At 40.2% G+C, this 19,333-nt stretch overlaps 1 protein-coding gene across 4 annotated transcripts; it reads left to right on the top strand.

Annotated features, from left to right (window-relative positions):
- The first annotated feature begins 284 nt into the window (after nucleotides 1-284).
- anln2 (anillin, actin binding protein 2) lies at nucleotides 285-18,947 on the top strand. Of its 4 annotated transcripts, none has more exons than XM_061756575.1 (24): nucleotides 285-404; nucleotides 2,166-2,272; nucleotides 2,844-2,930; nucleotides 3,848-4,032; nucleotides 4,208-4,300; nucleotides 5,016-5,102; nucleotides 5,589-5,667; nucleotides 7,653-8,678; nucleotides 9,672-10,000; nucleotides 10,173-10,276; nucleotides 10,967-11,096; nucleotides 11,222-11,357; nucleotides 13,444-13,617; nucleotides 13,765-13,891; nucleotides 13,988-14,036; nucleotides 14,609-14,662; nucleotides 14,745-14,777; nucleotides 14,851-14,875; nucleotides 14,984-15,093; nucleotides 15,400-15,453; nucleotides 16,962-17,048; nucleotides 17,239-17,346; nucleotides 17,431-17,573; nucleotides 18,658-18,947. In XM_061756575.1, exons 3-24 carry the CDS (start codon nucleotides 2,855-2,857, stop codon nucleotides 18,818-18,820), a joined length of 3,372 nt encoding a protein of 1,123 aa, XP_061612559.1. In that variant the 5' UTR covers nucleotides 285-404; nucleotides 2,166-2,272; nucleotides 2,844-2,854; the 3' UTR covers nucleotides 18,821-18,947. The 4 variants fall into 4 exon arrangements, with proteins under 4 accessions (XP_061612559.1, XP_061612560.1, XP_061612563.1 ...); XM_061756576.1 differs by having other exon boundaries at nucleotides 2,166-2,303; XM_061756579.1 differs by lacking the exon at nucleotides 5,016-5,102.
- The last annotated feature ends 386 nt before the right edge of the window (nucleotides 18,948-19,333 follow it).

Here is a 19,333-nt window from a genome sequence, read left to right as displayed (position 1 = left end):
AACATCTGGGGGATGCAGTTCCATTCAGATGCTGGACATTGGAGGAATTGCCTAACCCATTTGATTTTGAGAGTGTAATTTAGAGCTGAAAAGTCCCCCCCCCAAAAAAAATCAGGCCACCGGCACAATTTTTCATGACGTCCTAAAAAAATGCATTTCCGGGACTAGCCGTTGACGAAAGGTCGTTAACGAATGTTCGTTAACGAATAAAAACGAGACGGAAATGGCTGCCAAAGACGAGATCCAATCAGAACTAACTTTGTTTGAAGAGGCGGGAGGTGTTGACAAGCCATCCAATCAGAATGGCGTGCTAAGGAAGTTACGTAACCATTTTGAGCTTGAAAATCAGCGGCAGGAAGCGCGAACATTTACAGTCAGTCAGGCATCCTGGAATTGACTCACAGGTGAGGATTTTAGGTCATTGAAAGTACGACTTTTTGCAATTAAGGGTTATTCGGGTTATGTAAATCTGGTTAGTCCGGTGACTCTCCCGCCCTTTGCTTTGAACGAAGGCTTGATTTGATTAATCACTTTTTTTGGGGGTGGGTGGTTAAACATGCACGTTAGGTTGTGTGTGGTTGATGATCACAGTTCACGCGGAAAGCTTATTATTTTGTAGCGTTGCCTTCGCATGGACGAAGGAACCAGGACGAGCAGCGAACTATCAACAAATGCTTACTGTCGGCTGTAATAACGCCAAAACATAATTAAATTGGTCATGCATTTTCCACTACCGACTCAGTCTACGTTGTCTCCCATGTAAACACTCCCTCCCTCCTATGTCTATGTTGCTTTCATGGCTTCCCAGACAATTGGAATTTACAGAACCACTGAACAATCTGTATAACACAACTGCAGGATTGCTACAAGTTAAAAAATAAATAACATTTTTATGTTATTTATTTATTCCCTGCCCGCCCCCCGTTTTAAGATTTGTGTTGCACTCAAAGTGTTAAAGTAAGTTTGTACCCCCTCATGAGTAAATCAATGTTTGGTCCAAATATCAAGGTAGATCCATGTCTTTGTGTAAATTGCATATAACTATCCTATAAATGGGCAGTAATTAGTCATATGTTATATATTGTTGCTGTCAGGTGGAATCCTGCCACATCCAAAATGACAACTTTTAAGGGGGGGAGGGTGGGGGAAACAAAATGACTGGAGACACTGCATAGGACAAAGGAATGTGCTATACTATAAAGGGGCAGTATTAACTCAGATTTTATATCGTAGCTGTCGGCTGGAATCTCATCACCTCCGAAGTGAGAATTTTAGGAGGAAAAAAAAAATTATACTATATCAAGGTTGTCAAACTAATTTTTTTCATGGAGCACATTGTTGGGACAGTTTCCCCCAGAGGGCTGTTATGAAACCCAAACCATATTAATGTTTCATTGCCTCATTGTAATTTTCAGTGGTGGCTGGTCAATTGAGGGCGCTCGGGCGCCGTCCCTCTGCTGCTGAGTTACCTTGAAAAGGACAGAAGTGAAATAATGAAAATAAAATATTATGGAAATATGACAAATTATAGGCATCTATTTTTTTAGACAAGTAGGATAAATAGCATATTGTCAATGATAAATAAAATTGATTCATTTTATCTCTGGTAGGTTGTCTCATTTTAGGACGCAATGTCTGGTTTAGGGCGCCTCACTGTTTTCCCATTGACTTTGTCATCCATAGGAAATCTTTTCAAATGTCTTCGAGGCATTTGTGGTGCAATCAATGCAAAATTGAGCTGACATGGAAATGAATCTGCAATAATCCATGTGGGATGACGTTGCCGTCTTCCTCAAGGAGGCATTGCAACACTTTTTAATAAAACAAAACAAAAAAACAAGCCTTCCCACTTTTCACTCATTGTTGTCTTTAAAAAAAAAAAACATCCAGACTTTGAATATAGGCAAAACCTATACTGCAGAATACATAGACGTTCAATGATGAAATGTCATCGGCTTCTGCAGGCTGGGTGTCCAAAATGTAAGGGGGTCAAAATCTGTCTGAAAAGCAAACATTTAATTGGAAAACAAGCCTACAATTACTACTTTGTTTTTTTTTTTTCTCCTGCAGACACAATTTCAAGTATAGAACTATGAAAAAAGTGTAATAAGGGTCTCACCAATCACTAGTTCCTTTTAATCTGTGTGCGGTGGTTCCTTGCTCAGATTTTCCAACTGGTCCTCCCTGAGTGGTTGCCCTCAACCTACCAATCTGTGCTAAGCAAGGAGGCCTGATCTCTGATTTGATCCCGGGGACACCACCAGCTGCACTCGTGAGCCACCCCATTTTGTGTGTGTGTGTAGGTGTGTGTGTTTATTTATTTTCTTTTTTTGAATTTTTTTTGTTACTATATAAAAATACTTTGTTTACCTTTAGTGTGAAATAAGTGACTTCTTTTGCCTTTAAGGCAGGCTGGCTGTGGTTTCATGTGAGCGGTCAGTCCTTATACCGCTACATGGTATCCTGCTGTCTTTGTATTGAACTGCAGACTAGTTAAGTCTTTTTGTAGTGGTTTTGCTGTGCCCTTGTTCCTTGTGTTGGCCTGTGGCATTTCTCGGCCACGAGTGGATTTATTTTCTTTGCAAACTGGCTCAAAGACGGACTTAATCTATACTCTTTTCGGTGTAGAAATTAGATAGGATCAATGCGTTTGACTATACTGTACTACATTGTTTAGTAGTTTTGTATGTTACTGCTGTCTGTAATGAAATGACCTCCTGTTTTCACCTTCGACTTTTCTTTCAATGTTAGTCCCTTTCTCCTTTGCAAAGCATCCGAAAGGCTCATAAAAGTCTGTTTCATGACAGGTGCGTTGTAGTCTTAACGGCCTGTTCTTATTGTAGAGGGGATTCCAATGGCTGAGGGGTGCATGCCAGGTACAGGTGACAACAGCTCTTCCACGGATAAGGTGTTGAAAGATCATATTCTCAGTGAGTATGCTAATCAAAATCAATCTTTTATAATTTGTCAATTTTTATTTTTTTTTTGGGGGGGGGGTACAGAAAATGGATGGATGGATAAGATTTCTACATGCTAAAATAATCCAGGAACCATTGTCAAAGATGATGGGGAAGGGCACCACCTTTCTGTTAAAACTAAACTATGGAAATAAGTGTTGGGGAGTATCTAATGAGATGTTATGTACTTACAATTCATGTAATTGTTATCCATTACTGTGTTTGCAGTTGCTTTTGGAAATTTCGCTGATTACAATTTTAGTTGCATTTGGAAAAATAACCGCAAAAGCGCTCTTCCACCAAAAGCCGAAGCTTGTGATTGGCCCTCTCTCGTTATTCTGCTGTAGTCTCAAACGTGTCATATTTTTCCAAATATGAACTTGAATCGCCACTTTGTGGCGTAATCTATTAGTTTGTCTGAGATTTTGCAAAAGTTAACTCGGTTACACTTTTGAACACACAAGAACGTTGGCTTGAACAGTTTAATTTTCGTCATTTTGCATTCACTTATTTGGTGTGTCTAAATTGTGCACATTTGTTGTTAGGTCAACATTGTATCATGGTTTCCATATGCTGTACATACCATATGTATAATGCAACATTTTTTTATTACGCCATGTGTTTATATTCCAGGTTTTCTCAGTTTATTTGTGTAAAGAACAAATGTGGTTAATTCCTAAATGATCTCTAGTTTTGATCCACTTTTTAAAGAGGAACTATCCAAGGGTCCTGTTGATGCAGTCATTCAGTATTAAGAAAATTATTTATACTATTACATTTTCAACAGGGTAATTTGTAATTGTAACAACTGCATTTCCAAATTAATCTTCCCAACACTAAATGTTAATACTGTATGTGGATAACTGCATTTTTTATTTTTTTCCCCTCAGGTGAGACGGCATTTAATCAACGTATGGATCGTTTAAAAGAGCCATTCTGTCCGTCTAGTCCAGACACCTATGCTAGCCCAGCAAAGCCACGTGTGCGAGCCCTTTCCAACGTTGTGTCTGGCATTCAGCAGAAACTGCAAGGTGACGCGACACCGAGCTCTCAGCAGTTTTCTCGCATTCGTCAGGTTGGTTCAGTGGCCGTATGACTGTCTGAAAGCATTAGTTCAGTATTATTGTCAACAAAAAGGAGTCACTATTTTCTTCCCACCTCTGAGTGTTCGTGTGTTTGAATAGGTGTCTTGACTTGGTGTATCTTTTTAGAAAGTGTAGTATTTTATGTTTTTGTCCACGACTACAAAGGAGCGGGAACAGGAGTTGAACCAGTTGCCCTTCCAACCAATTAGTGAAAATGCCTGGCTAAAGAGGAGCAGCTCTGATCCTTTATTATTTCAGGTAGGATTTCCTTGTGATTATTTGTCAGATGACAGTACCGCATCAATTACAGACAAGCCACACACTATAACCACTTGCACAAAATAACAGCCAATGCGACAGTTGTATCAAATAAAGGAAATTTAGTTTTGATTGAGGTTTTAGCGATTTGTTCATTATTATGGTTGAAACCTGCAGTGGGGTGGAACTGTACTGACTCATACTGAGGGTTGTTTCCGAAATGCACTGTCAGCAGGGTCCGACTTTGAAGCCTTTTTTGAGTTGGGCCGCCCTGAGCCAAGTGGTGCTGTATGTTCTTGAGAGAGAGAGAGAGAGAGATATATTAACCACAAAGCCCACTGTTAGAGAATGAAAGGTTTTGCATTTGATCAAAATGAAGCGGCCTTTAAAAACAAAAAAAGTATTTACATATGCATAGACTAATTACATTTTCCAAATGCATGTTTTTTTTATTTTTTTTATTCTGCTATATGACCATTGGACTGAGGTACAGTATGCCAAAAGTGAGAATGGCTCACATTTCTTTATTTTCACGGGACAATGCTGAATAATTGACACCTTGCAACAATGTAAAAAAAAAAAAAAAAAGTAGTCAGCGTACAGCTTATATAAGTGTACTCAACTACCCTCAATAAATGTAACTGTGATTTATTTATTTTACACTGAGTGGACCATTTTCAGCCAGTTTTATACGACCTCCTAACCCTTATTAAAGGGAAGGACCCCTGGCCTCTCATCCCCCTCTTCTGGTGTTCCAAGATCCAAGAGAGTGGTACAGTGGCCTCCCATGCAGCAGTGGCATGTGAGTGTGTAGCAGTCAAAATTTTTGCCAGTTTTATTTTGAGAACAAATTTAATTTAAGTGCACCTGTGGACGTTTGGGATTGTAATGGACCCTACCTGCATTCTTCACCTGGTTTATACAGTGATTCAAACACTTCACCTTGGTCTTTTTTTTTTTTTATTTTTTTATTTAAACCAAAAAAAACAAAGCTGGATGGCGTATGTATACTTGACACGATTACAAATGGAGTGTTTTAAAAATTGTATTTATTTAATTTTATTTTTAAATGCATCTGTGGCCTAGTTTTGGTGAATTGGGCTGTTAATGGGAACTGTTTTTTGGTTGTAAGTTTGTCTGGATTTTTCTGAGGGTTTATATTCTGGTGTCTTACTGTACTTGTAGTCGATATTTGACATCACAACTGGTCTATTCCCACTTGGAATGTGGTATATACGCAACTTAAATATGTTGCTAGTAAGGCTGACACAAGCATTATCCCCGGCAGGTCGATGACAACGGACGGATGAACAATGGCAGCTACATCGAAGCTGATGCATCAGGAGCACGGAATGGATCGTTAACAGGTTAAAGATTTTATATTTTAATTTTAAATGTGTTGATGCTTTTCGTAGACAAATTTGACGGACAATTTAATTGAGGTAGCAACGTACTGTATATCACGCCCCACCCAATATTTTCTACGGGAAAAAAGCCTGCTCTAATATAATCGGTAATTCTTTGCTCACTGAATTTATGGTTAAAACATGTATTTTCACATTGATTTTTCTATATGCGGTTTTATGCAGTATACACCAGATAATTTTTGTTTGTTTGTGGCATTTCGCAAATTACTGTGGTGCCTTGAAATACAGGTGACCTGACTTACTGTTTTTTCGAGATGCAATATGAGTAGTTTGGCAGATAATCAGTAAATATTCATTCATTCATCTTCTGTTACGCTCATCCTCACTAGGGTCGCGGGGGTGCTGGAGGCTATCCCAGCTATCATAGGGCGAAAGGCGGGGTACACCCTGAACTGGTTGCCAGCCAGCCTGGCCTGGCCTCTGTTGCTTTTCCATTACAACAGGCACCAATCAAAAATGAGAGTGTTTGGAGCGAGGTCAAGAAGGAGGTGACACGCTCGTTTCTTGTCGCGCCTTTCATCTAGCTGTATTTCGCGTTCTGCCAATGTGAACAAAAATGCTCGCGCCTCGTTGGTCGACCATAGAACAAAACCTGCTTTAAGCCTGCCGCGCACTGTGCGACGTGGTCGAACCCGACTGGACCGGACCATCGTGTAGAGTTGCTGACGCACATCAGCGATTCACAAGTGGATGCCCGGCGAGCCTGTATAGGCATTTGATGCTGTGTATTCAGTATCTTGTACTTTATCACATTCCTTGAACCACAAAAAAAAGAGATTCATAGTTAAGGAAGAACCGATTGCTAAAGAGAGAGGGTGTTGGTGAGAATAAAAATGTGTGGATATTTGATAGGAGGCTCGCTGGTTCTATTCATTTGAACGTACCCAGCGTGTATGTACGTGTTTGTACATTCTGGTCACAAGCTTCGCTTTTTCATCCACAGGTACATTACGAATATAGTTAAGTATTGATAAAACAATATTTTTTTCCTTTATATACCATTTACAGTGTATGGCTTAAAGCGGCTCGCTAAACCTGGAAATGTTTTCCCTGTGAGGGGAAAGCCTATTTGCAGTGATGTTAAGATGGCGATTCAAATTTTGAATCGCGACAAAACCGATCGGCCACTCTGGAAAACAGTCACCTAGTCACTCACACTGCACAACGGTATAGTCTGGTTCGGCAGCGGCGCTCTGTGTGCGGCACCCTTGATGTGATGCCATGATTGTGAAAGTGACAAGTCCCCACGCTTACCCCCCCAAAAAAAAACCTCATAAATCTCCCGGCCAATCAGATGACAGTTACGTCACGGCCCTCATCGGCCTGCCTTTTAGAACCAGGTTGGAGGAGGTTCTGAAAAGGGGTGCTGTTGCTCGGCCTTGAAAAAGTGTAATGGAGAAGCGGAGCCAGGCTGGTTGGGGTAGAACTGATACGATGGAGAAGGCATGTGTGGTATTGTTACCTTTTTAAGCAACAGCTGTCTGAACGCAAACAGTACAGCAATACTCACAGGCATATATTCTCTTGCCTCTGCAAAGAATGACTAATATTACTGCTGTACTGAGGAGCTGAGTCTCTAGTAGATTATCTTTGCATGGCTATTATACTGACCCCAGGTGGCCAAGGAATGCGCATCAGAATGAGCAGCACGATGTGCACTGAAGGAGAGTGTCATTTAAGTGTTTAATTCTATTTATTACTGTATGTTTGTATAAATCATTACAGAGTGCTGATTTTCTCACTAAAAAGTGCACACAATGTTTTCTTTGGGCGGCTGATAAGATAATGGCACTTCCATTCATTTCAATGGGGAAAGATTAGAGATGTTTTTAGTTACGAATATGGTCAAGGAATGAATTAAACTCTTATATAAAGCCATCACTGTAATTTGGATACAAATAATTTTTTTCTTCATCCAACTACAGTTTGTTCTCCTGGGGACCATGCAACATCCGTTGGGTCTGAGGCCAACATTGAAGGGCAGCTGCAATTTGAAAGGAAGGAGAAAAATACTGCTCAATGTGACAATGATGGAGAACAAAGACTGGAGAAGCCAGATGATCAGCCAGGTCACGTTTTCATCAGAGTACCTGGGGATGAAGATCAGAACAAGTCAGAGCTGTCTGCATGTGAAGAGCAGAACCATCTAGAATCAAGTCGTGTTGAGGAGTCCAATATCGCATACAGGAATATTTCCAATGTAACAGAACCGAGAGGCCGGGCTGAAGAAAACCTCAAGGATTGTGAATCATCTTATGGTGATGAAACCATGGAGCTCTCAACAGAGGAGGAGTTGAGGTTGTGGCGATATCCTACTTGTCAAGGTCCAGAATTTGGCATGTCTGAAAACCAGGTGGAAAGTGTGTGTGATAACAAAGATCACAGGTCATGTGAACCACCCGAAGAGAATAAACCTCTAGTAAGCAGCGTTGCACAGCATAGTGGGCCCACTCGGATCCAGGAAGGTGAACATCGGATGGCCAATGTATTTGTTGAGATACACAAAGATGTGACGCCAAGAAGAAAACGGAGGCGCTGTGAGTCAGAAAGCTGCACGAGAGACCAAGGATCAGAGCAATGTTGTTTGCCTTCATTGAAGAATGATGAGGGAGTGGAAGAGTCTTGTAAAAAAGTTAAAGTAGAAACTAGCGCAGAAAATATTACCAACAACAATGAATCAGAACTGGGCCCTGATGAAGGTGATGGATATCGGCAGCTAGAGGTAAATGACACCCCTCTCTCGAAGAACGTCACCCCGTTGTCAAAGAACCTTGAAGAAATTAAGCAAAGGGCATTAGATGGCTGCCAGAGTATGGTAGACCGTGGTCGGCCAGAAGAAACCTACACGGCAGAGGGAGGCGCACACTCAATAAACCCGGAGCTTGACATGATCAGTGCCTCAAGTTCCTCTGGGGCCTCCATGGAGTTGAGAGGAGAGACAAGTGTGGCAGGTGAAATGAAGGGGAGAATGCAGGGGGGCAACAAGTGGGCTGCTGGACACAGAGGTGCTAGACATGGGTATACTTGACTCGTAGCAGTTTAGGGAACTGCATATGCTGATGTTGTAAATATAATCAAGGTTGTACAGTATGTATTAGAGCTGCACAATATACTGCATCGTCACTGCAATGTACCTGTGCGCAATAGTTGCGTTGCAGTGCCTTGCCTTCAAAGTAGTCCGATTTCCAGTGTGTCTTTTGACAGATACTGTTGCGAGCAATTCTCTAAATAAGAGGCAAAACATTCAAGCTGTTTGCCACTCCCAGTTGTAGTTTCCTGTAAAACGGAGTTAAAACCAAAAAAATGTAACTACAAACATCAGTTACCTCAATGCGAACAGAGTAAAGTGAAAAGCAGTAGAGACACTAACGGACATTAACACCAATGTTGCTGTAATTATAAACTTTCAAACAACACAAACTGTGTAGCCCAGAGTGTTGTTTACTTCTAATCCGCTAACTATTAATGACACTGTAAACAATTACATTACATGTCTGCGTGCATCGCTCTTCAGAATGAAAGGAATGCATCTCGACAGATTACATTGGGGGGGAGTGGGGTCGGGCTACGGCTATACTGAAGTGACAAACTTAAAATGTACACGTGTCGCGTTGCACTTAAATATAAAAGCCATATGTTAAAACCAATAGCTAAAATAACCCATCGATGAAAAACAAATGACCAGTGTTGGGAATGTGCTAATGGCTATACATACCACAGTATAAATAGGCATGGAATGATTGAATGCACACCATATTGTGCAGCCCTTGTATGTATCTGGATTTGCAACCAGTTGTGTGTGGTTGCACAGGGGAATGAAATGTATGTGGGGCTTGCAGAATGAAACTTTTAATCCTTAAGAAGCTGATGGGGTTTTTTTTTTTATTTTTTATTTTTTTTTGAAACTACACTCAGAATCTGTGTTTATTTCCCCACTTTCTCAGATGTTGAGGTAAGCTCTCTTGATGAGACCAACACTGCTGAAATAATTGACCAGATGTTTGAAGAAGTGCTGGAGTATGCCGAAAGAAAGGACGAAAAGCAATACAATGAAGAGGACACAGAGGACCAGGATAGTGGCATCAGCAATTGCTGTGGAGAGAAAGAAAGGGTGAATAGTGAGTTAGAGAGTGAGAAAAGTAGAGAATATTTGGATGCCAACGAAAAAGAGTGTGAGAAGTTTGAAAGCAATGGGGATGAACTATTGACTTTCCCTCCTGATGGTATCCTCTCTCCACTCAGCAAGTTTGTAGAGGCTGTGGTAACCCCGCTGGTAAGTTGAGGAGTTTAATCAAAGGGTTCCTATTTCTACATATTTGATCGCCCACACTACAGCGCTTAGCACTTTGTCAAAAACCTGATGAATTCCCAAATGCAGCTGATAACAAAACATGTCCAGCATGTTGAGGATGTGATGAATGCTTTTTATATTCACCATTGGGTAGAAACGAAAGAGACAAGCAAGTGGCATGGATGCTTGTCCTGAATCTCTGGTCCTGACCCCAAAAGAGACCCCTCGCTTTCCTGTTGAAACTGCTCCACTCTACAGGTAAGCACTTTTTTTAAAATCTTGAAAGTGGCAACTACTGCCTGTGCCTTCTCCATTTAAGACCAACCCCCCCCAGTGAACCCACCAGCTAAAGAAAAAAGACACAATGTCACAAGACATTATCTCATTGGACTTTGCATTTGGAGCAGGTCTAGATCTTTTTCTATACACATGAACACCACAAGGGCTAAATTTCAGCTCACCAAGGCCATGATAACAACCCAAGAAAAAAAATGACTAAAACAACCAGAGATAAGGTTCACTGATGCTGCATTTAGCTTGATATTTCATTCTGATGTAGCCCATATTCAATGAAAGCTCCATCGCACAATGTGAACATGCGATGCAGTAATGCTTGCTTTCCCTTTTTATAAGCTACAAAAATCATACACTGTAGCACAGGCTTAAGGAAGAAAGCTTTAAGAGAATCGAGACTGTGGGGTGGTTGTCTGCCTTGACCGCTTAGATGGAGGGCAGAGAGGCTGAAACAGGTTAGAGTTATGGGGGTGGAATGAGATAACAGTAATTGTATTACCAATAATCATCTTAAGGTGATGAACAATAATGATGGTGGTACAGTTATATATAATGTATTTGTGCGGGAGTCTGTCTGTGAGTTACGGTGCAAGAAAGTTTATGGTGTCATTTTAACATTCCTTACTGCCACCATTTTGTTCTGTGATTTGACAGTATTGATGCCTACCGCACACAAAGGCAGAGTAAGGTGCTGGCCACTCAGTGTGTCACCCCTGGCATTCAGAGAGGAGTACCTGAAAAGCCCCACCCTCAATCATCTACCAGCATCAAGGAGAAAATATTGGTGTGCAGTCATAAGTAACAGTTGGACAATTGATATCAAAATATAAAGTTACTCCGTTTTACTTCTGGTTGAAATTTAGACAAACTTGCACAGTATTCAATTTGGATGTTGTCCTGTTTGTCCAGGCACTAAATGAAGAAGCAGCCAAGCTGCAGACTGTCATCAAACAAACCTTGCAGGCATTAAGTTGCTGTACTGATGTCGAGCATGGACGTGGTTCACTTGAGGAGGCTGAGGCTGAAAAGCTGCTACTTGTGTCCTGTATGTACATGAACATTTCACTTGCCTTGGTCACCGAAAAGAATTCGTCATGGTTTACACATCTTTTGTGCTCAGTATCACTCTTACAAATAGTTGATAGTCTACACACTTGTTTTAATTGTTTTTTTTGTCATACAAGAAAAAAAGATAGACCAAGAAATCATTTCAGGATGTTTTTTTTTTACCATTGTTCCCTATAACCTGTATAGCACAATTTATTATAATAGAGAGGGGGGAATTAAAAATTAACAGATGTTTGCAGAGGTGTGTAAACCCATTGTATTACTGGGGCTCTGACTCTTCAGAAGGAACCCATTGCATTCAAACTCATGTTAGATGAGAGTTGGCACACAACTGTCACTATTTAAAGTGCCTCTGGTTAACCCCAAATAAAGTTGTGTTCTCGTAGTTTTCTTGACATTGTTTTAAGTTAGTTTTCTAACAGAGAACTGAAGGTTTTGAGCAAACACTTGACTGGTATTTGGAGCTGTACATTATTCGCCACTCCCCTGACTAAAGCCCAAGTTCCAGCTGAAGAAAAACAAAGACCCACAGCATGATTCTGCCACCACCATGCTTCACTGAAGGTATGGTGTTCTTTGGTGACGGATTTATGGCATAAAGCTTTAACCTTGGTTTCATTGGACCATCGCACATTTCCCCATGTTTGGGAGATTTCAAGTATATTTTTTGCAAAACTGAGCCAGGTTCGGATGTTTTTCGTTGTAAGATAATGCTTCTTTGTCTTGCCACCCTTACCCGATATCCCAGACATATGAAGACTGCGGGAGACTGTTGTCACACATACTAAACAGCCAGTACCTGCCAGAAATTTCTGCAACTCCTTCAATTTTGCTGTCAGCCTCTTGCCATACCATCCCTAATTGTCTTACCTTTCCATGAATTTTGGAGGGACCTTCAGTACTTAGTTAATGGCACAACAGTGACATTGCTACTTTCTCCACTGGATGATGCTATCGGTCTTCCATGGTAAAGTGTATTTGATGCATTGGAAACCCTCTTGTACCCTTTACCAGACTGATACCCTTGAAAAATGAGATGCCTCTGATGCTGTGGAAGCACTCTGCGGACAGCTCCTTGTGTTGTAAGATGTAACTACAAAACATGTCAGGAGAAGCATAGAACGGCTGTACTTTATTTGGGGTTGATCAGAGGCACTGGCAGATGTGTGCTGACTCATTTTACATGATTTTGAATGTGATTGGTTAATTCGGAACGCGGCCACATCCCCAGTTATGACGGTGTGTACACTTATGCAATCACATTCTCAGGTTTATTTAAACTTCTCCGGAATGATTTTTGATTGTGTTGTACAGGTCACATTAAAAGACTCTAATGCTGTGAGTGATGGCACTTATGTCATAGTTTTAGATTTAAACTGCAGGAACCCCCCCCCCCCCCCCCCCAAAATAGACTAATAATTTTAAGCTAGTTTTCTGATGAAGTATTTAATTTTCAGGCAGGTTTTGGTGAGCCCCACATTGAGCTCGAAACCTGCGTGAGCCTGCTGATGTCAGCGACAGAAGACGAGGACATTTTCTTATTAAACTAGAACGTTTTCTGCGGTCTCGTCGCCTATATTGAAAGTCTTTTAGACTGAGAGAAAATAGTGAGGTTAGATGCATTTGATTAGGTTTGTTTTGTTAAAATCGTTCGCTGTAATGCTTCATTGCAGAAGGAAGGCATCTGCCTATACACACTGGTTTTGTCGCTGACCTCGCTCAAAGACAAGGTGGTGTCTCGATTTTGGTGATGTAAAAAGGGTGTTCCCAGGGCAATTAGCCAATTGCTCCAAAATGGATTATGATTGGAAATGACTGCCAGTTTCATTTTCTTGAGCAAAAAATACCGAGAACTTAAAAGTATTATTATAGGCCAACTGGATGCTATAGGTCCTTTTTAAGGGTGGGGAAAAAAGGTTTGAAATGATTGTTGGTCTAATTTCTGCCCCCCCCAATCACTAAACCTGGTATTTGAACAGGTGTGTGTATACTTTTTATAGCCACTGTTTAAACAAAGCGTTCTACCTAACAAGTAGTATATATCTGTATGTGTTTTTGTTTAGGTGAGAAGTGCTCAGCATTGCAAGCAGAGGTGGTCAGGCTCAGGGAGGAGAAGAGTTCAGATTCTAAAGGCGAGGGGACTGATATGCAGCAGGCCTGCAGAGGAACTGTTAGCATCACAAATATACAACTGCCTCTCAAGTTGGAATACGTTTGTTCCTCACACAACAGCTCAGGTATTTTTGTGTATTCAGTGACCGTGCAGCTATCTTGAGTGGCTGCAAAGGTGTAATACTTATTGTATTGATTTGATCAATTAACAACCATGGGAACAGGTAGTTTTACTTTCATCGATTATTTTTTTTGTGAATGAACACATTCAGGTCGGCCAAGTTACTATTTCTTCATCCTGATCCGTTACGGTCCCTGCAACATCGTTTCTACGCCACTGGCGACAGCAGCAGATGCTCAGAATGGAGACACCATTTCTTTCTCCACTTCTGTAACCCTGTAAGCTGTTACATCAACAGTTTTTGCAGCCATTTCTTGTAACCATTATTCAAACTCTCTTTGAAAATAAACATCTCCTGTCATTTGACATTTCAGGAAGGATATTCGCTCAACCTTTGAAATTGATGTTGAAGTTTACAGCCTGGTGAGACGAGGCCTTATCAACTCCAAAGCAGAAAGTCATATGATCTATATAAGAAAAGTGAACAGTTAGAATTGGCAATACAATTAGTTTTGATAAGATTCTGTTTCTCGTCATTCGCTCCTCCTTCCTTTCCTTTCGGCTTGTCCCATTGGGGGTTGCCTCAGTGTGTCATCCTTTTCCATCTACGCCTACCTTCTTCATTCTGCTCCCTCACACCAACTGCCCTCATGTCTATCACCCTTTTCTTGGTCTTCCTCGAGCTCTCTTGCGTTGGGAGCTCAGTCTTCATCATCCTTCTACCAATATCCTCACTCTCTCGCCTCTTCTGGATGTGTCCAAGCTATCGAAATCTGCTCTGTCTCCAAAGCATCTGACCTTGGCTGTCCCTTTGAGCTCATTTGTAAACATAACCAAACTGGTCTTTTTGGCACTTATTTTGGTTTTATACTTTTTTTTTTTTTTTTTCTTCTGAATAGTGTAGCTAAATAAAAGCATCAATACCAGCTGTAGCTGTGTTTTCACTGTAAGACCTAATACAACACTGTTTAATATGCTTGTTTTATGCTCTCCAGTCTCCAACTTCAGGGACTAACAGTGGTATCGACCATTCCATCACCAGGTCAAGGGTCTGTGACATTTTTTTAATTATTATTATGCCTGCTTATACTTAAAACATTTTCATCCTTCCTACATGCTCTACATTTGCAGGTAACTCCAAAAAAGCTTCTGAATACCTTAACAGTGAGTGCTGTATTTTGCATAAAATTTAAAGCGTTTCTATGCGTTAATTTAGTCAACTTGTTTTCTATTATAGCACCGAACCAGCAACAATCTCGCATGTAAGTTGACCCATCTATTTGTTTTGGTTTGATTGAGGTATTCCAGAACACTGCTTTTTCTAGTGATAATGTCCTGCCTTTTTTTTTTATTCCCTTCTCTGCCATCAGCCCCTGCTTTTCCAACCCTATGCACTCGCCGCTCTAGTAACTTTTGTCTGGTGGGGTCCCACAAGATCACATTGGCCTCTCTGGGACACAACAAGTTCCTGTTAGATAAGGTAATAGTTTGGGTAGGGCCCAGAAAACATCAATGTGTTTATTTAAATGGCTCATGAGCGATTGACAGCTGGTTTGCTACAAACGATCTTAGTAAAACAACTTTTGTAAGTTAAAAAAAAAGTTGTCTTTACATCAGTTACTCTACACACCTTTTTTTGCACGCCACTCACAGACTTGACTGCATGTTGCTATTTCCACCACTTATGTTTTCCTTCAAGGGTGGGGGTCACTGGTGATGTAACCCGTCTGTCACTCCTTGTCTCCCTTCCCCTTTTCTGTCTTTCCTTTATGCTTCCCATGCTCAGATGAAACTCGAAGGCAAAATTAGGAGGCTCCTGGGAGATGAATTTCAGGAAAAGGTCTGCACAACACTGCTAAGGATGTCACACTCACAATGTTTTTTTTTTTTTTTTTGTTAAGCTCCTGATCTACCCAAACTGTACTTAATGTGGAAGATGCATATCAGACGATGTAGGTTTACAGTGACATAAATAGGTTAACATCCTTGAGGATTACATTCAATCCAGATGATTGATTATTACATTATATAAAATATATTTAAAAAAATACAAAATCTGTAATCATTTGAAGTTTTGCCTCTTGAAGTAGTTCAAATGCAGTATAGAAAAATTATTAGGATATTGGCCCAACATTACTGTTTGATTTTACAGAGTGCTCTGAGGGGGAAAAAGCCTTTTAGGTTAAATTTATGTATTTATTTTTTTAAGTTTGCTGACGCACAGATAATTTTGTAAATGTGCCTATTGGAATTTGAAAGCATTAAAGAGCGAAAATTTAATAATTTATTGTCACTGTCAGACAGCTTTCAATGAAATGCAATTTAGCAGCTCTAAGGCACACAGACTAATTGCACACGTCGAAAGCTGAAAATCTAACATGGGAAAACTAACTGAAAAAATAATAAAGTAAAAGTTAAATGGAGTGAATTTGAGCATTTACAGTTTGTGCATTTCAAAATGTACAGTAATTACAGTGTAACTGCAAATGTGAATGCAGAAGAGCTGACGCTGTACTGAAATGCTGTGGAATTAGATGTTGAAATGTAAAATCAAATGTGAGACTTGTTCAATGGTTTGGATCGGTCAAGAAAAATGGAAGGAGGTAAATATGTAAAGTAGCTCTTAATTTGGGAATTTGATTGTGAAACTGTTGGAATTTGGAGAATGTGATTAAATAGTTCCATATGTCCTGAATAAGCTGAATGGTTTGATCCAGTTGAGAAATGTAGGATGAGGTCAGTATGTAAAATATCTCTTAATTTGAGTTATGTGGAAAATACGGGCATTTAGTGAATGTGCTTAACTGTTCAGTAGATGTTCTGCAAGGGCTGAACAGTTGGATTAGTGTGGAAGGAATTTGATTGTGGGACTTTTAGGAATGTGATTAAAATGGTCTGTAAACGTCCTGCATGAGGTGAGCATTTTGAAATTGTAATGATTTGAATCTGTTGAAATGTCGGGAGGTAAAAATGTAAAACGTCTGCATTGACTTGGAGAGATGTGGGAATTTTGGGGAATGTGAAAAATTGATCCCATGATGTCCTAAATGATGGTTTGAATCTGTTGAAATATGGACAGATGCGTAAATGGAAACTATCCATTCATTTCAACAGAAAAATGGATGTGGAACTAAATACATCCCAAGTTGTCCTCAATAAGGTGATTATGGAGTAGGATGGTGAATATTGACAGAATGTTGATTTATTTTTATGTGGAATAGCATTCCAAAATTGTGTTCTGCAGATTGCTCTTCAACAGTTACACAATAAAGATTGAATTGACAGAAAACACAAGACAAGTCTTTTCTCTCTGTGCTCTAAATCCGACATCTTCTCCCCCACCTGCAGGTGCCTTTTCTTTCTCCTCTAGAGGGCCACATCTACCTGCAACTGGACAGCGAGAGTCACTCCTGTGTGCGAAACCAAGGTTTTCTGGTCAGTGTGGCTATTTGACTCACCCGTAGCTCCCACCATGACAGGACTGAATTGAGGGATAGATAGATAGATAATAGTTGTCAAAGGTGGCGTGTGAGTGGTTCTATATGCACACATTAAATGCCAGGTTTTGTGATTGGGACAACAAGACCAAGAATAATTGTTGTCTCTGTTATTGCTCAATCCTAAGACAATGTTTGAAGTTATCAGCGGATATGGGGCGTGGCATCGTCGATATTTTATTCTGGATGGGTGTACCATGCTCTACTGGAATCATCCCAATGACAAAGAATCCAAGGTTTGAATAGTCAAGTTGTTGTAGTTGAAATTGATCAATCAAAGCCTGTGGGCACTTTGAAAATCTTTTCATAAATAAACACAGGCAGCAGAGGGTGTCATCTCCCTGTCCAGCTCCCCCAATCAGTGTGTCAGAGCGGTCAACAGGGACTCGTGTGCTCGACCTTACACCTTTGAGCTGGTGAGCAACGTCCTACAGCAAGATGACAACAATGGAGCCTTTGCTAAGTGAGTTTTAATTTTGATAGTTTCGTTTTTTATTGTTTATAAGAACAAAATATATTTTCGTGAGTTGGTAATGTTCAGGAGGATTCATATTCAAAACTATGTATATTAAATGAGAAGTTTTCTCTGAAGTGGCATATCAACAATCAAATGTGTCCGCATTTATTCATCACGAGATCAGTTTGTGTGTAGCAGTTCCTCGTGGTAAGCATCATAAATCTTTGGCACTTTCAAAAGTCCTATGTACTGCTCTGTTAAAGAATAAGGTCCTGTTTTTCAAGCAAGACCTTTTGAGTTTTGAGATGCGGCGTTCAAGTGATTAATTGAGGCATGACATCTTTTAGAGTGGGGGACACAAGCTGAGGAAATTAATGTAGACATGCCTCTTGTTTTGCTCAAGAATGATACCTTATGTTCCTTGCAGAGTTATCTGCGGTAATGCATTGTTTTCATGTGACAGCTGATGGAAACGCATACTGTATATCACTCACTCGAATTAATGCGATTGTAGCATAATGGATATTAACGAATTATGTACAGTGTATTAAAGTACAGTAATCCCTCGCTGTATCACGGTTCTCATATTGCTGTTTTTTGTAATAGGTCAGTGTAGTGCAGTGACTCAACTGTACATCTGATACAGCTGGCTTTATTGGGTATATGATTTTAATGTGGCAGGTGCAGCAATGACTGACATAAGGTCAATGGGGCTCTTGTTCTTTGCATTAAAAAGAAACCTTACAGAGTAATCTCAACTCATGCATTTGAGAAGTCACAAAATTGCATGAGGATACAAAGAATATGACCGGAAAGTCAGTGTTTTATTAAATAAATTTCACAAATACCAACCTTAGCCTGACTAATAGCTAACTCACACACACACACACTATCGACAGGAACAATTGCAAGTAAAGAGAAACCTTTAGCTTGATTTTCTACAACTACAGTACTGTAGTTAAAAACATCACCGCAGTGAATTCTGGGTCCCATCATGTGTTTAGCTGAAGGCTAACTTCGATGACCTGCTCCATACAGTAGTCCTCTGATTACTGCTGTAAACATTTTGATGCTCTTGTTTCCCTTTCAGATGTTGGTTTTCAGCTGACACCAAACAGGAGAAGTTGAACTGGATAGAGAAACTCAGTCAAGCCCTTTTGGACTTCCATACATGGAACCGATCATCAGAAATCCATACAGAAATGCAGCAGTCCAACAACTCAAGTGGGAACCTGAGGGAGAGCATTCTATAACTACTTTGCTATATGAGCACATGTGAAGAGCTCTGAATGTGCGTTTGCACCTGACACTACAGTGCACAACTGCATTTTAGTGGTGAGCTGTAAATTGTGATTAAAACAATAAATAGTGACGTCTTTGGAGATTTTTCACAAGCCCAATTATTTTTGGGTTCACTTTTATTTAAGTGACATGTTTTACAAAGGATTTGGGTTTTTTTTTTGGGGGGGGGGGGTTTGCTGTTTTTTTTTTGGGGGGGGGTGAGTAAAAAAAAAAAAACCTTTTTAAATTCCATGTCAAACTTCTGAAAGCCATATTACAGTGGATATAGTCTACACAAATGCAAGCTTTTTTTTTTTGATGGGAAAATAAAAGAGACTAAATATTTTCAAAACTTTTTCTATCTTTGATGTGATCTATAACGTGTACATCTCACTTCTGGGTAAATAGGCACACCCTCTAATTCATAACTGTTTGCCACACCTTTGGCTTTTATGACAGCACTCAGTCTTTGAGTACACAGGTCT

The sequence above is a fragment of the Phyllopteryx taeniolatus genome, chromosome 19 (assembly GCF_024500385.1).
Source record: "Phyllopteryx taeniolatus isolate TA_2022b chromosome 19, UOR_Ptae_1.2, whole genome shotgun sequence".
In the NCBI taxonomy this organism is placed as follows: Eukaryota; Metazoa; Chordata; class Actinopteri; order Syngnathiformes; family Syngnathidae; genus Phyllopteryx; species Phyllopteryx taeniolatus.
This window is presented reverse-complemented; position numbering and strand designations above follow the sequence as displayed.

What these genes read in the sequence shown, in the direction of transcription:
- anln2 (XM_061756575.1), top strand. Translation starts at nt 2,855, where the DNA reads ATGGCTGAGGGGTGCATGCCAGGTACAGGTGACAACAGCTCTTCCACG. An exon ending in AGTTTTCTCGCATTCGTCAG is followed by an intron (nt 4,033 to 4,207) that starts GTTGGTTCAGTG and finishes ACGACTACAAAG; the next exon opens with GAGCGGGAACAGGAGTTGAA. An exon ending in TGCGAAACCAAGGTTTTCTG is followed by an intron (nt 17,049 to 17,238) that starts GTCAGTGTGGCT and finishes CTCAATCCTAAG; the next exon opens with ACAATGTTTGAAGTTATCAG.